The sequence below is a fragment of the Chamaea fasciata genome, unplaced genomic scaffold (assembly GCF_029207755.1).
Source record: "Chamaea fasciata isolate MVZ Bird 193981 ecotype frontalis unplaced genomic scaffold, bChaFas1.0.hap1 SCAF_4, whole genome shotgun sequence".
Classification (NCBI taxonomy): Eukaryota; Metazoa; Chordata; class Aves; order Passeriformes; family Sylviidae; genus Chamaea; species Chamaea fasciata.
In genome coordinates this window covers 75,493,984-75,509,511 of record NW_027094089.1, presented here as the reverse complement: position 1 = coordinate 75,509,511, position 15,528 = coordinate 75,493,984, and the positions used below count along the sequence as shown (strand labels likewise).

At 43.3% G+C, this 15,528-nt stretch overlaps 1 protein-coding gene across 1 annotated transcript in view; it reads left to right on the top strand.

Moving 5' to 3' along the window:
- Positions 1-15,225, top strand: part of GPC4 (glypican 4) — a 68,214-nt gene extending 52,989 nt beyond the window's left edge. The window contains 6 exon segments of the mRNA XM_066182077.1: positions 2,350-2,515; positions 8,255-8,385; positions 8,587-8,733; positions 9,133-9,269; positions 11,431-11,606; positions 12,442-15,225. Of these exon segments, the coding sequence (XP_066038174.1) occupies positions 2,350-2,515; positions 8,255-8,385; positions 8,587-8,733; positions 9,133-9,269; positions 11,431-11,606; positions 12,442-12,644 (960 nt within the window). The 3' untranslated portion in view covers positions 12,645-15,225.
- Positions 15,226-15,528: the final 303 nt, after the last annotated feature.

Sequence of the window (15,528 nt, the reverse complement as noted above, 5' to 3'; positions counted from 1 at the left end):
GCAGCTTTCCACAGTAGGGTTGGAGAATCCTCCTGCTCCTCATTCCGCTTCAAACTGCTCTAGCGCCTGGTCCATGCTATCAACATTTTCCTAATTTTTCTTCCCAAGGAGAATGCAGAGCACTCCTTTGAGGGCTACCAGTGCTAAGATGGCCAGATCACCTGATAGGCCTCTGGACTTAGCATGGAAGTCCTGTCACCTACCACTGAGTGACACAGGAAGGGATTTTTATCAGAGAACAACTACTAAACTTGAGCGTCCTTCAGAGCTCTTGTCTCTGGGTGCGAGATGTTGTTTAGTTCCCCCTGCCACTTTTTTGTTCTGAAAGGAGTGCACCATCTGGATAGCAGATGATACCTTTACATTTGTCTGTTTCCAGTTTTCCAACTATAAATCATCTGACTTAGTTGGTTTCTGTTGCTTGAGCTCTTAGTACTTGATCCAGCTCTCCTTTAAAGCCATGCTGTCCCAATAGGGAGCCTTCTGCTGGGGCTCCTGCTCCCACTGTGCCTTCCAAATATATATATAAAATAAAAAATGTGTACATGCTCTGGAGCATCTGAATCAGATTCCACAGCCACCACAAACAGCTTTCTACATGGATTTTCCTTTTCTTCAGCCAAGCAGGCTCTTTGTGGAGAAAAGAAGGTTAAAGTGCTGTCTTACGAACATTGCTGGCCGGCCAAAATCCAGTGCTGAGCTACATCAGCTGCAGAAAATTGTCCATCTCTCTAACAGTTCACTTGCCTGCTGAAGAGAAACCATGGTTTTTGTCAGAAACACAGATGATCTTTATCTGTCATCTCTTTCCATAAGACAAGAGGGTTTAAAAATATGCTGATATTATTAACAAAGCCAGCCTGATTATGTAATGCTTTTTATTTTCTGGTTTGTTTTCATTAAAATCTGTTCCCTCCTAGTTTCATGGGTTGTCAACAAGTTTTTGCACCAGAAGATTAGGCTTAGTTTCTCCATAGTCCTCGCACTGAGATGGGCGATAGTGTGGTCCTCAGCATATGTGTGGTACCAGATCTTCCTCATGTACATTCATCTCCACTTAGTCCTATTGTCCTCTCTGCCATGAGGTCAATTCCCAGACCTCCAGCAGATGACATTTGTAGGCCATCCACTTCTCCAGCTTTTTGTCTTGAGGGAGTTTGCTCTTTCTCAGGGATGCTGTGTCTCCTCCAGCACGGTCTTGGATCACAGCCACTTTAGAGCACTTCCCTAAATGCCTTACAAGGAGTCTCAGGTGCGTTGTTTAAAACACCAGACACCACTTCTGTTTTGTCAGTGTATCTTTGATTGCATCTTAATTTAATATTTTCATGTGTGGCTAATTAACACTTTAACTTGCTCTTGAGGGAGCTTTTCTGTTCAACGCTTCAGATGGACCCACCGTGGGGTTGGGATGGAGCTAATGCTCCTTGGACTGGCTGGATGGAAATGGTTTCAGTGAGGTTTTGAAGCTGGGCCAGAGAGTGAATCAAACATGAATGACCATGAGTCACTTTGGAAAACAGCCCCGTTGAGGGCTCAGGGGTGACGTGCCTGCTGCAGACAGCTCCACTCACATGCCCAGCGGCTGCTCGGTGGCTCTAAGGGTCCTCCCAGCTTGTCCTCAGCTGCAGGGTTGTAGCTGCCACCTCCTTTGGGAGTTGGGAATGGTGTTACTGAGTGTGATGAGTGCAGAGTATAAATGAACCTGGAAATCTGTCATGTAAATGCTGTGTTGAGGGACTTGAATGTGATCTAAAGGAGCTGGTCTCTGTGCCTGAGAGCCCTGCTGGGCAATTGTCAAGGAAGGGCCACAGCCCCGATGAGGAGGAGGGCATGCTCCCAGTGGGTTTGGTACAGGGATCATGTCATACATCCTGTCTTGACATCCCCCATTTTTCTTGAAAAATCCCAACATCATCATCTTCAGCATGTGTTTGCAGCAGGGCCCAGCGGGTGCAGCTTTGTGTAACATCTTTTGACTTGGGTGCATTTTACTGCCTTCCCTGAGCTTGAGTGCGGCCTGTCCCCTTAGGGTGCCTATCCTTGCAGCCCTGGGAGGGGTCCCACATCATACAGGGTGTACTTCACAGTGCAAATAATGTTTTGCGGAGATGGGGCTGTCTGTGTCTCCTGGAGTGGCAGATACACCCAAGGGGCTGAGCCAGACCCCTTCATCTCTTCCCCAGATCTCTGGACCACATAAGCAGGGAGCAGATGGCGATGTCTGACCCCGCTGTTGTCTCTTCTGTACAGCTCTGTCCCGTGCACCTTGGGGTAAATGTGTGGGGTTTTTTACTTAAGTGTCTGAGGGCTAATTTTCTTGTCCTTTTGTCTTTTTCTCTTATAAAGGTAAACCCCACACCGCAGGGTACACGAGCGCTGCTGAAAATGATGTACTGCCCGCACTGCCGAGGACTGGTGTCGGTGAAGCCCTGCTACAACTACTGCTTTAACGTCATGAGAGGCTGCTTGGCAAACCAAGGGGACTTGGATGCAGAGTGGAATATCTTTATAGGTAAGGCAGGATAAAGGTAAAATTGCATGTAGGTCTGCACTGATACTGTGCCCCTTGCCTGAATAGCATTGTGAGTGGCTGTGCTGAGCTGTAGCAGGTTTTTCAGCTGTCTGTGATGGATATCTTTTCCTTCCACACCTCTGTGTACAGCACACCTTTTGCCATTCACAGTAACTTCTAAATAAGTGAGAATGTTGTGCCAGTGACTTTTGTTGCAGCAAGCTTTTGGAAGATGGAGGTGGCATGGGCTTGTAGGCTTGGAATGTTTCTTCTTCCTGGACCAAGCATGTGTGCAAGCTGTTTTTTTCTGTGCTACTTACGTCTTGTTGTCACCATACAGCTGTCTTTCCTGAAGTCAGTTTTGTCCTTCAGCGTCCTGGGAGTCTCCTTGCCAGCCATGAACAGCTTTGGAAAAAGCTGTAGATAGACCTTGATTTTACACTAAATATTGAATAGGACACGTCTGAATCTGTTTTCAAACAGCTCATTTGGTGCTCAGCCACCATCCTTTTGCAATGTCAGCAGGTCTCGTGTGACACTGTGCGAGTACTTTTGCCATCCTCTTCCTCCTGTTTGTTTTTTCTGTTCTGTGCTTATACACACATATCATTTGATACATAAAATTTAGACTGAAATGTTAAATTCTGCCTTGGGTCAAGGCTCATCAGAATTGGCAGTGCATCACATTTTGGGGCACAGGCAATAGATAATGTTAAATGTTTTCATTTGTGCTGCTTTTCCAGGAGGCTTGATTTATCTGTGATTGAGCATCCTTTGGGAGCAGTCTCTTCACTCTAGTTAATGTGTGATGAAGTGCACGTGTAAAGTATCTGCTGCTACTGTAAAGGCTGTGGTACTTTTCCCATTCCACTCACAAAAAAAAAGTTAGAAAAGATTTCTCTTTCACTAAGTTGCAAAATTAAAAAAAAAAAAAGAAATTGCTGCTAGCTGACATTTTAGGCTTTATTTATGTCTTAGAACTTGTTTTCCTCTGTTTTGTGCACTGGATTTTCACTTTCCTACCCATGCCAACTGAACGTGTGCAGAGTGTTACTTTCAGAAGGCATTTTTTTGTGTGTGTATTCCACACAGAGAGCTAAATGTGACACTAAGTTGGGTTTCCAAGTCATTCTCTGGGAGGCTGACACTCCACCCCCCCATTCCTCACAGCCGTCTTTCTCATGAGAATATTAAGTATTTCAACTACAATTGTTGCTGAAATAGCTCAAAGCCAGGAGACTTGGAAACATCTAGTCCAAGCAGAAAAGAAGAATCCCATGAAAGGGAAGGGCATAATGCCAGAAAACAGACAAAAGCACAAGCAGCTAATTGCTGTAGGTGGTATGTGGCTAAAAACGAACCTTGGGGGAAGCCGGCAAGCTCTGTCACACGAGACTGATCAGGGACTGCATACAATAATTAAGATTATCAAACAAGACAAAATAAATTCATGTGATTCCAAGTTGGAAGCAGAGCTTTCTTCTTGCAGTGCTTCCTCCTCAAAAGGCTTCTTGCCCACTCATTACTTAAGTATGGTATTAAGCTTTGTAACATTTATTGGCAGTATTTGCTTGGTTCCTGCACTCTAGGTTGATGGTTGCAGTGGAGTACAGATACAGAAAACGTAAGTTGTGCTTTTTTAAGACAATTTAATAAGTGAACAGGTGCTGGTTATGTTCCAGACTTTGGTTTCCCTCTCAGTTTGCCACTCGAGACAAATTAAATTAAATATATCTGGTGTTTAGGACAGGGCATATGCCACAAATATCTTGTGCGTGTGTTTAAAGGTTTAAATAACTAAAGAAATAGCACCCCAAAAATTCACCCCAAACCATCTCACAAAATCCCAAAAACCCACCTCCGTGGTCTCATTGAGATTCTGCATTGTGGTTTAAGTGCCAAGTAAGTTGTGGCAATGATTTATTACAAGTCAAAACCAGATTTTGAACCTATCAAATCAATTTAAAAATAGTTAAATTAGAGAACTTGTAGCAAGTGCTGCAAGTCTATATGAATGTGGGTGCATGTGAAATACGCATTTGTGTGTGCTAGTGGGTCTGTAAGTAAGTCAATTATGTAAAGCTGGGATGTAAAGTTTGTAGGTTTTTTGAGACAAGAAGACTTTGTAATTCCTTATTTCTCCAAAGTACCATTTAAAGCTGAGGAGTATGAAATAATGAACGAATTGTACTCTTTTCTCCCCTTTAACTATCTAAATTATTTCTCCCTCCATTCCTGACACAATTGTACACCAATTAGACAGGGGTATACTTTGTTTCAAACAGGCTGTTGGGGGGTTGGCGCTTTCCTGAATGAACAGTGTTAATCTCCAGTGCCTTTTCATGATTTTTTTTTTTCTCCACAAAGGTTTACTCTGCTCAAAGATGTTGAATTCAGGCTCCATATACATATCTGGAGTACTACTTTGTGTGCAAAGAATTTTTTCCCCCCCGCTTAAAAAAAAAAAAAAAAGATTGTTGTTAATGAATGGTCAAGGTCTTCCCCCTCCTTCCTTCCCCTTTTAAATCAGATCTTGGGGTTAAGACTGAAAACTGCCTTTTGTTCTTCAAGTCAGACAGTGAGGCTGAAGATGTGGGTTTCTGATTATTGGTGGCACAATGAGAAAGAATTGCTTTCCTTCATGAGAGCGAGGTGCTTTGTTGCCAAGGATTGTCTCAATGCCAGTAGCAAGGACAAATGTATGCAAGAGGAAAAGGGTCTTTAGGGGATGGTGCTAGATGGCATGTCTTGGTTGTTTTTGGTTTTTTTTTTCACCTAAATCCACTTCTATCTCCCATCACAGGGAGGAGAGAGAGTCTTTGCTGTGTGTTTGTGGCCCGGGTACATTCTTCAGTCTGCCAGAGTTGGGGTTTTTTCGTGAAGCAAAGCTGAGCCAACTCACCATGGCTTGTAAATATCATTTGCTTTGCACGAAAGCTGGGACTAATATTTGATATTTGTAATCAACTCCTCTCTCCTCCCCATAATGGAAAATCTTTTCCTGGGAGATGAGTTGCTCAGAAGGTTGGTTCCTGGAGCTGGAGCAGGAGCCTCCCCTCCTGCGTGCAGCAGCCCTGAACCCCAGTCGGCCTTAGCAACATCAGACGGGGCTGCCAGAGGGAACCACTGCTGAACACCACTGCTGTGGGGACACCAGCCAGCTCCTGGTGGGAGGTAAAAGTTTGCAGGATGCCTCCAAAATCAAAACTGTGGATGAGGCAGAGCGCCCCCCCCTGCTCCCCAGCCCTTGCTCCTCCCCACCTTTTTTTTTTAATGAAAATTTATTTCGTTTAGTGTTCCTTGCCAGTATCAATCCCAACTCCAATTACTACTTTCCTTATCTTTTCTTGCCAGCTTTGGCAGCTCTGCTGGAGGCCGAATGCATTTTCTCTATCGGCAGTCAAAGCAGAGGCTGCATTCCTGGGCTGTGATACATGGAACGCCATGGCACCCCTGCTAACAAAGGACCCAATTCGCTCTACATTCCCATGGTCTTGTGGATGGCCTGCCCGGCTCAAAGTTTACAAAGATGCCAAACAGCCAGAAGAATTGGGGTTTATGTTTCCTTTCAGTCTTTCACAAACACTTTATTGATCTGTGGCCTTTCCTGGCCAGTCAGAGAATTAAGTAGTTACAAAATGGAATGATTTTTCTTCTTTTTAAAAAAAAAACCTCCTGTGCATTTTGTGTGTTTTATTATCTGTCTATTCATAATATTTTTATTTGAAATGAGTGGCTTCCTGCACACTGCACTGGGATGTTCTTTATGCACGTGAAAAAACCCAAAAGCTTTGACAATGATGAACACATTTAAGTTGTGCTCCACTTGTTTACAAAAGTCTCCATTTGGTAGCACATCAAAAGCATTTTTCTCTCCTCCGGCACAATGGTATATTCATGCTAGCAGTCATTACTCAGAGATTTGAAGCATCACTTTATTGGAGCCCACCACAATACAGTCTAAGACTCTTTGTTTCATTTGTTATTACCGTCTCCTTTTTTTTCCCTTTTTTTTCCCTTTCTTTTTTTTTTAATGCATTTCGTTCAGACCTGTTTGTAGTTCCTGACGGTGAAATTCCAGCCATGCCCCTGTAAGAGTTCTGTCATTGATGCTGGTGGTGTGTGCCTGCAGAGTGTGGGCCTTTCCTGGGGCCTCCAGCTCCACCAGAGCTCACTCTCTAAACACCCACACCTTGGTGGAGCTGAGTGAGTGAGAGGGGGTTAATTAATGATAGTCCTTTAAATAACACCCAGTGAATCTTTAGAATATTGAGTTTTCTTTAAAAAGTGGATTTACAGGCCAGGAAAGTATCTGCAATACATGTTGGAGGTTATGGTGTTGGATTATTATTATGATTTTTGTGTTTTGTTGTTGTTTTTATTAATAATGATAATAACAACTTTACATACTCAAATAACTTAGTTGTATATTTTTCATCATTTGTGGTTTTTTTATTGTAGTTTATTTAACATGACTTGGGCACCAAGGCAGAGCTATTACTAAATTGTTCAGTATGTAGAGTTTCTTTATAGGACTTCAAGAGATAGCCAAAGCCCCCAGAAGTTTTCTGTTAGTGCAAAGTACCTTCTGCACTTAGGAGGAGGATGAATGTCATGAGAAAGATTAATAGACTGAGTGTGAAACACCCATTTCTCATTAATGGAAGGGACCAGGCATGTCTTAGGAGCAGGGAGGAGCTCCATGGGGCCAGAGAGGCTATTCTGTCCTCATCACTCAGGCTAGGAAAAATTGAAGAATTTACATGCAACTGGAAAAAGATGAGTTTGTGGCAGAACATCATGAAGTGATGCAGGAGAGGAGATCAGCGAATGCTCTGGGGCTGAGGGACCACAATGAAACAGTAAATTAAGGTTTGTGATGGGTGAGAAGAGACAAGAGGTCAGTGCCAGGTGTATTCCTGGAGGCACCTTGTAGGGGAGAAGGCTTAAATGCAGTGCAGGGTGAAAGCCTTAATGCCAGTAATAATTGCCCGGAGGAAGCAGTGGATGGTCCAGTAGCTGCTATGTTTAATGATGCATTTGATGAGGACGTGCATGTCGGCACAGGAGGAGTGACCCAGTGCTGGCTGAGAGACTTTCCATCTCCCCTTGCTTAGACATTTGCCAAATACATCTTGAGTGCACAGCATTCGTGCTGATCTCACACAGACTCCCTCCCTTGTGCAAATTGTCCGTGTAATGCTAGGAGTTGTGTTTGCTTGGCTTCCCCAGGCAGGAAAAAAGCCTGTAGCTGTCCATAAGGAAAAGATGGTATCAAGGATTGTTTTGGACCCCCTTGTATGTTGGTGCCTTGTGCTCAAAGCCAGCATGAGGAAACTGATGGCTTTGAAAGCAGTCTTGAAAAACAAATGACACAAGGCAACCTTTAATAAACGAGCATGGAAAGGAGAGTGTTAGTAATGCTTGTTCTGATGGGAGGAGCTGATTACAGGCTGCTGTTGGCAGGCTGTGATGGCTTTTGATGTACATGAGCCTGTGGTTTGGTGCTGGCAGCGTCTAAGTGCCTGGTGAAGGTGTATGCTCTGGAAACCAAGCAAAATGTTTCCTGCAGATGTGTGCTGGTCAGAGGTGACACTGCAGTGGTTAATGTCCGTGTGCTCAAACTGTTATCCTTCTTAACTCTTTTTCCTTAAGCTCCTCCATTGAAAACCTTCGGTTTTGCTCTGTGTGTTAGATTCTCCTACATTACAAACCTTTGTTTTTCTCTCTCTGTGTTAGATTCAATGCTATTGGTGGCAGAGAGGCTGGAGGGACCTTTCAACATTGAGTCTGTCATGGATCCCATTGATGTGAAAATTTCAGATGCGATCATGAATATGCAGGAGAACAGCATGCAGGTGTCTCAGAAGGTAAACAGGCCAAGAAGACATTTGGGATTTTTTTATTTAATGTGTTTTATTTTCCTATTCTTGTCAATATGTTTTTTCTTGAATGCCCTCTCAAGTATCTATAAAGCTAATGTATTATTTTGGGCAGGGGCTGTGTTGGAACCTGGAAAAGGGAGGCTCTTGTGACCTTATTTCATAAAATCCTTTCCTTCTCTCACATAGGTTTTCCAGGGATGTGGCCAGCCAAAAACACTTGCCCAAGGCCGGACTGCTCGCTCTGTCTCTGAAAGTGGTTTCACTGCTCGTTTCAGACCCTACAACCCAGAGGAGAGACCAACAACAGCTGCTGGCACGAGCTTGGACCGACTGGTGAGTGCCTGGTCCTGCTGGTGCCACACAGGTGCTTCATGCTTGGGTACCACAGTGTATAATATACCATTTTTAATTGATAGGCTTTCTTAATATTCCTTGGCTGTTTTAAAACTCTCTAAGGGGTGTAATCTGCCCATAGCTCTAGACATTAATTACCTCAATGCTTCTGTGTCAGAGAAGTGCCTGTGTTAAAAGCTTGGCTTATGAATAATATGTGTTTGAGGAGCAGTGTTTAATTTTGTATTAAAAAAGTAAATCAACCATCAAAACTCACAGCCTGAAGATCTGGCCTGTACACGTCTGTTGTGATAGAAAATACCTTCCCAACGTCACTTTTACTGAGTGTTTGGTGTTCTGGATTATGTCCTGTGTTCCTTTTTTTCTTTTATTTAATAGGTTACTGATGTGAAAGAGAAGCTGAAACAAGCCAAAAAATTTTGGTCATCTCTCCCTGGGAACATTTGCAATGATGAAAAGATGTCTGTAGGCAGTGTCAATGAGAATGAGTGCTGGAATGGGAGCGCCAAGAGCAGGTTTGATGATGCTGCTGTCCCTGGTTAACCCTTTCCCTTTCACCCCAGATTTTCCCTGTGTCCTGACCCCTCTCCCTGCGCCATTTCCTCCTACAGGAGTGATCCCAGCTCGCCAAAGACAGGCTGCTCCATTACCTCTTTCATTTTTGTAGATGGGAGAGCTGGAGTGTAACACCGAAGTGTTGTCCAAGCTCTGCATGGGGGTTTCTTTTAGAGGAAGGAGCATGGTGTAGATACCCAAATAGGTCATCTCTCCTTGGACTTAAGCCCCTTACTAGTTGTTTGTGGAACTGGGGAGATGATCTGTACAAAATCCTGTATCGCAGCCACAGAGCAGAGGTGCTTGTGTTGTCTGACTGCGCTGTTGCCCCAGTGCCCCCAGTTGGTGTTTTCACCAGGATCTGGTTTCTTTGTTGAGCAAGGGCAAGGGTGATGGAGGGTGGAGACCTTCTCCACTGCTGAGGTCGGTGGCACAAGGGGGCCAGTGGTTTCATTCACACTTTTTATGGAAAAAAGAGTTACAAAACTCTTTTTTTTTTCTTGTAAGGAAGAAATTGCCAACATATGAGTAAGACAGAGCTTTTCTGTCATATGGCTTATGTAACTGTTTAACTTTTATTTTGGAAATAAAAGTTTCTCTTTTCTTTCTGTATGCTTACTGAGGAAATAAGCACAATCCAAGATGTTCCATTAAAAAAAAAAGGAAAACAGTTGTCTGGGTTTCTAAGTAATAGCAGGTTCTGCCCTTGATAGTTTTGGGCCACAGCACTGAGCCAGACCTCGTAACTTTTGCAACTTTTGTCTGTGCCTAATACTCGGCCATACTTTGTTAGGGCAATGTTGTGGGTGTATGTGATAAGAAATGGCTCTGCCTCCTGAAATCCTGTTTATCAGCAGTTTCTAGGGGCTTTTCATAGCAGATACCCCCAGTGTGTGCAGGGGCACCAGTATTGAGAAGAGATGAAGACTTGGCAGCACTTGGCAAGGAGGCAGGGCAGGCTGGATATTTGGTGTGGGTTGGGCCAAGAGTATTTGCTTTACTAATTTTCTCCATGACCCCAGTAAGGTAGAAGTTTGGTAGTTTTCCACACTTTGGTTTCAGACTTCTTTGAAACATATAATATTGATCACAAATAATAACAAAACTGTTACCACCTATTATCATCATCATTGTCATTCTCATATAGAGGAAAGGGTTTGAGCATGCTTTTCAGAGTATGATTACATTTCACTGCCTGGTGTCCAGGATCAGTAGACTGTGCTAAAGGCTTTTCTCTGTCTTGTGATACTGATGTTGACATCATAACTACGAAAAGTAATGTTTTCTTCTGTTAAACTGATCTTCCTAGCAAGTCAGGTAATTGAAGAAAAGGGGATTTTGTTCTGTCCCTGCTGTATAAGATGATATTCCAAATACCTGTGTCAGGAAATTTATTCTGTTGGGTTTTGTTACTCAGTCTCTCTTTTAAACCAGGAGGCTGTGCATGTGCTCAGACCTGAGCATGTACACCTTCTGAAGCTGAACATCTTGGCTCTCCCCTTCTCTGATGTGTGGGGCTACAGAATCTAATCTTGAGCATTGCAGATGTTTCTCCTGCTGGGGTTATTAGGGAAATTGCGTCTCATGTCTGTGGTGAGAAGCACACATTCAATATCCCAGCTTGATGGTTAAGGTGCATTACTCAAAGCTGGAATGACAGTCTTGCCTCCCACAGTTACTATAGGTTTCTGTGGGATAACTATGGTCTTGGAGGTTGTGTTCCCAAAAGTGTGATCTAACTGGCATCAAGGCATCTCAGCACCTTGTATTGCTCTGTAGCCTGCAGCAAGCTGATTTATCCAGTTGAAAGCCATTATTAATATAAACCCCAGATCTTCTTTTCTTTTCAGTCTGGGGAGAAAATTGTCATTCCCCTGCCCTTGTGGCACAGTGTAGATGAAAACATTGCTTCGTTCTACATGCTGCAGAGATTGCAGGGAAGGGAGATGAGGTAAAGAAGGGCTGTGTGAGGTTTAGCATGTGGAATGATGCTGTTGGGCTCAGAATATCACCCAGACTTGAAAGCAGGGATGGCACTGCAGAGTTCCCATGGTGTCATCCTTCGGCACGGGACCCTGCCGAGCTGCAGCTCTGGTACCAGCAGGAATGGTTTCTTTTCAGGTATGAGTTTGCAGTGACTGGAAATGGCTTAGCAAGTCAAGTGAATAACCCAGAGGTTGAAGTCGACATTACCAAACCAGACATGGTGATTCGCCGGCAAATCATGGCTCTGCGGGTGATGACCAACAAGCTGAAGAATGCCTACAGTGGGAACGATGTTGACTTCATTGACATAAGTACGTTTGCTCTTGTTTGCCTTCTGCTTTTTCTTTTTCCTCTTTTAATTGGATTTCATGCTAACACGGGTAGCTGGTTAAGCTTCAGCTGTGGATTAGCGTGTTAGTGAAGAGGGTGGGAACCGGCCTCTCTGACAGGCTGTGTGAGGAGGGGTGTTCCCACAAAGCCATGGAACAGTTTGGGTTAGAAGGGACCTTTAAAGGTCATCTAGTCCAACATCCTGCAATGAGCTGGGACATCATTTACTACATCAGGCTGCTCAGAGCCCCATTCAACCAGGCTGACCTTGAGTCTCCCCAGAGATGGGGAACCTACCACCTCTCTGGGCAGCCTATGCCACAGTGTTTCACCACCCTCATCATAACACTGTTTCTTTCTTATATCAAATCTAAATCTACTTTCATTTTTTTTAGAAGCATTACCCCTTGTCTTAATGCAGCAGCCCCAACTCTCTCAGTCTGTCCTCATAGGAAAGGTATTCCAGCTTCTGAGTATTTCTGTGTCCTCCTCTTGACTCCCTCCAGCAGATCCTTCCTAAGCTGGGGACCCCAGAACTGGATACAGAATTCCATGTGGGGTCTCATGAGTGGAGTAAAGTGGGTGAATCCTCTCCCTTGACCTGCTGCTCACAGTGCTTTTGGTGCAACCCAGGATGTGGTTGACTTTGTGGGCTGCAGCCATGACCCATACATGATGACTGTACACAGAAATCACATTAACCAGAGGACCCATGCTTACCTCTCATAAACACCAGAGCAGCCACACTCTCTCCTTTTCCCCCTGCTGTCTTGTGCAGCCAGCAGAGGAGGACAGCAGGTGTGTTTGTTTCCCCAGGTGAGGAGAGCAGCGGGGAGGAGAGCGGAAGTGGCTGCGAGCTCCAGCAGTGCTCCCCGGAGTTCGAGTTCAACGCCACCGAGGTCACTGGGAGCTCCAACAAGAGTGACAAGACCGTGAACACTTCTGCTGCCACCAGGAGTGGTCTATCACAAGCAGCCTTGCTCTTTAGCATTTTGTTCTTGGCCATGCAAAGACAATGAACATAATGGAGATAATGGAGATAATGGAGATATGTGCAGCATAGGGGGAGGGGATAAAACTTTTATTATCAAAGGTAGAAGGCACCTGCTTTCACTTTTATACCATCTAGAGACTTTGCTTTTTAAGTTAATGGACAACAGTGTACAGTTTTTACTATGTTGCCACTGGTTTTAAGATACTGATTTATTTTTTTTTTTTCCTTGCTATCCTGGGAATAACAGGAACGGGAAGTACCAGTCTATCCCGTTCACCCAAGAGTCCATGTTAGAGGTGGATAACAAAAATGTATATACAAGCCTGTAGTTAGCTCTGCATTTGTGTCTTTATCACTTCTTTTTTTTTTTCTTTTACTGTATTTCTTACAAAAACAAAAACCCCAGGGTCTTCTCTTGGCCTGTAACGAGTATGTGTTTCTGAAATGAGAAATATCTGTACAGAAGCAGGTTTTATTTATCATGTTATCTTATGAGGAAAAAATAATTGCCCAACAAGCAGAAAATGTTTCATGTAGTTAACTTCCCATTTATCCACGTTATGTTAGTTGCCTTATCTGGAGAGAAGTGGAAGTCATTTGTCTTTATTACACGGTAAAACAGAAGGTGAAGGCAGAACTGGTCATAGTGCCAAAGGCCCCGTTTGCATAGGGCATCCATGCCAGGAGCAGGTTGTGCTTGCTTTACAGGGGGTTTGGTTAAATTGGAAGGGACTACAGAGTATCCCCATTCTGCAGACTCTGAGAAGAGTTGCTGTTTGTTCCCCGGGATCCTTGCAATTGGCTGTAACTCCTGTGGGTCAGTTCCCAAGGTGCATCCTCCACGGGAATGAGGCATTAAACTTGTTCAGTTGGAAACAACTTGTCGTCTCGCAGATGCAAATGCCAACATGTATCTTGACTGCACGTGTATTAGGTGAATGCTGGATTGATTTTTTAATGGTATCAGTTCTGGTTTTGAGGAATCCTGTGTGGGAGGGCAAGTGGGGAGGGGTTGGGTTTGTTTTTGCAAGAGTTTTGTTTCCTCTCTGATAGGGGCAAAAGAGAAGGAGCAGGTACTGTTGCAAGTACATGGAAGCTGAAGCTGGCAGGGCTGAAGATGCCTCATTTTGGGTGTGTTTGGTCTCCTGCGAGCTGATGCCCACCACCTGTAGCTTTTTGGCACTACCTGAGATACCCTCTCTCTACCTGTGCTCGTGGAGTTGGAACAATGTTGTGGTGAACAGCAAATCATGAATAAAAGAAATGTATATTTTTAAGAAAAGAGATGAAATAATTTTTAAAAGAGTTTAGCAAAAACGATGTCTTTGAAAGACTCAAAATGATTCTGCACGTCTCTTCCTGCTTTGGATAGCCTTTAGGTCTGGTTGGATGCCTGGATCTGGCCAGGAGAGCAATCCAGAAAAGGTTTGCTCTATTCCACCCTTGTGTCATAAAGGATAGTTTTCTATTTTTGTATTGAAGCATTAATTACTTCTTAGCTCAGGGTCAGCATTATACTCAACGTTATTTTCACACCAAATTTCTGCAAAGCTATAAAGACAGAGTATTCTTGGCTGGTATAAATAATCTTGGAGGCTTAATTTTACTAGAAGTAGCCAGTTATTTATTAAAACATGATGTTAGTAGAGTTAGGGATATTCTGGTTAGATTATTTTTCTTTAGAAAATAAATCATGATACCATAAAATTGAAAAAAAATATAAATTTATGTGTGGGAAAAAATGGATTGTAAATAGCTAAGTTGTCTTGCGAGGAATTGGAAAATGTGCTGATACTTAGAAACTACCTCAGTTCTGAGGAATTTCCTTTCTAGCTTTTGAGTGCTATTGCATTTACTTGGTAGAAGTGAATCTGGTCTCCAATATGTAGCTGAAAGAGTTATCCCTATAGACCTTGTTAGATTGTTTTTAATTTAGAGGGTTGAACTACATCCAGCTGTTTCCTTTCAGCAAAGTTCCCTAACAAAGAGAATTTCTGAATTAAATATTGCTGATGGTTTCCATGACTTTTCCTGATTTGTTTGGTTTCATGGCATTTTCTGATTGCCCTTTAATTATTTAAATGGTTCGAGCCATTTGAATTTTAACCCCGAAATAAACAAACCTTAGATGCACTACCATTGTAAATATATCACAGTAAGGTCTGACTGGATAACCCTTCTGGCTCATACCCAGCTGGCAGGCCAGCAGAGTTAAATGAAGAAAAAAAGAATAAAAAAATAAAACTTCTTCAGAACTCAGATTGGTGGAACAAAAGCCTTTATGTTTGGAGCGGCTGCCTGCTCCAACATCTCCCTTCTTGGCATAATTGTTCATGTGGAAGAAAGTTACTTGTAAATTCTCCTGGTTTTGAGCATTTCTGAACTCTTCTGAATTTATATTTAGCCTTTTACAACTAATTGCTCACTTATTATTATTCCTTAGTTTGGTACAAGCCACCAATGCAAAGACCTCCTTTTTAAGCATCATTTTTAAGCATGTCCAGTTTCTTTGTTCATAGCACAAGAGATTTACAGTATATAAAGGACAGATTTGTCACCTGGGGCTGCAGGAAACAAGAGTAAACATCAATGTAGGACGATCAGAAGTTGTGTTCCTGCTTTTATTTTGTGTTTGTGTGTGGAATTGGCTCTCTGACATGAGCTTGTAAGCTAAACCATACGGGTAGGGATAAGACATGCTGCTCACTTTGGGGAAGGCATGTACTCCTCTCTTTCAGATGTTTCCTGTTTCCCCCCCCCCCCCCCCACATGACCAGTGCCATTATGAGCGTGATTTAAAGAAAAATTCCCATATATAGAACTAATTATTAAAGTTAATGGAGCTGGTAAGTGTGCTTCAAATGCAAAATGAAGCAGAAAGGTGGTGTCCGTGGCAGCATGGGAGATGC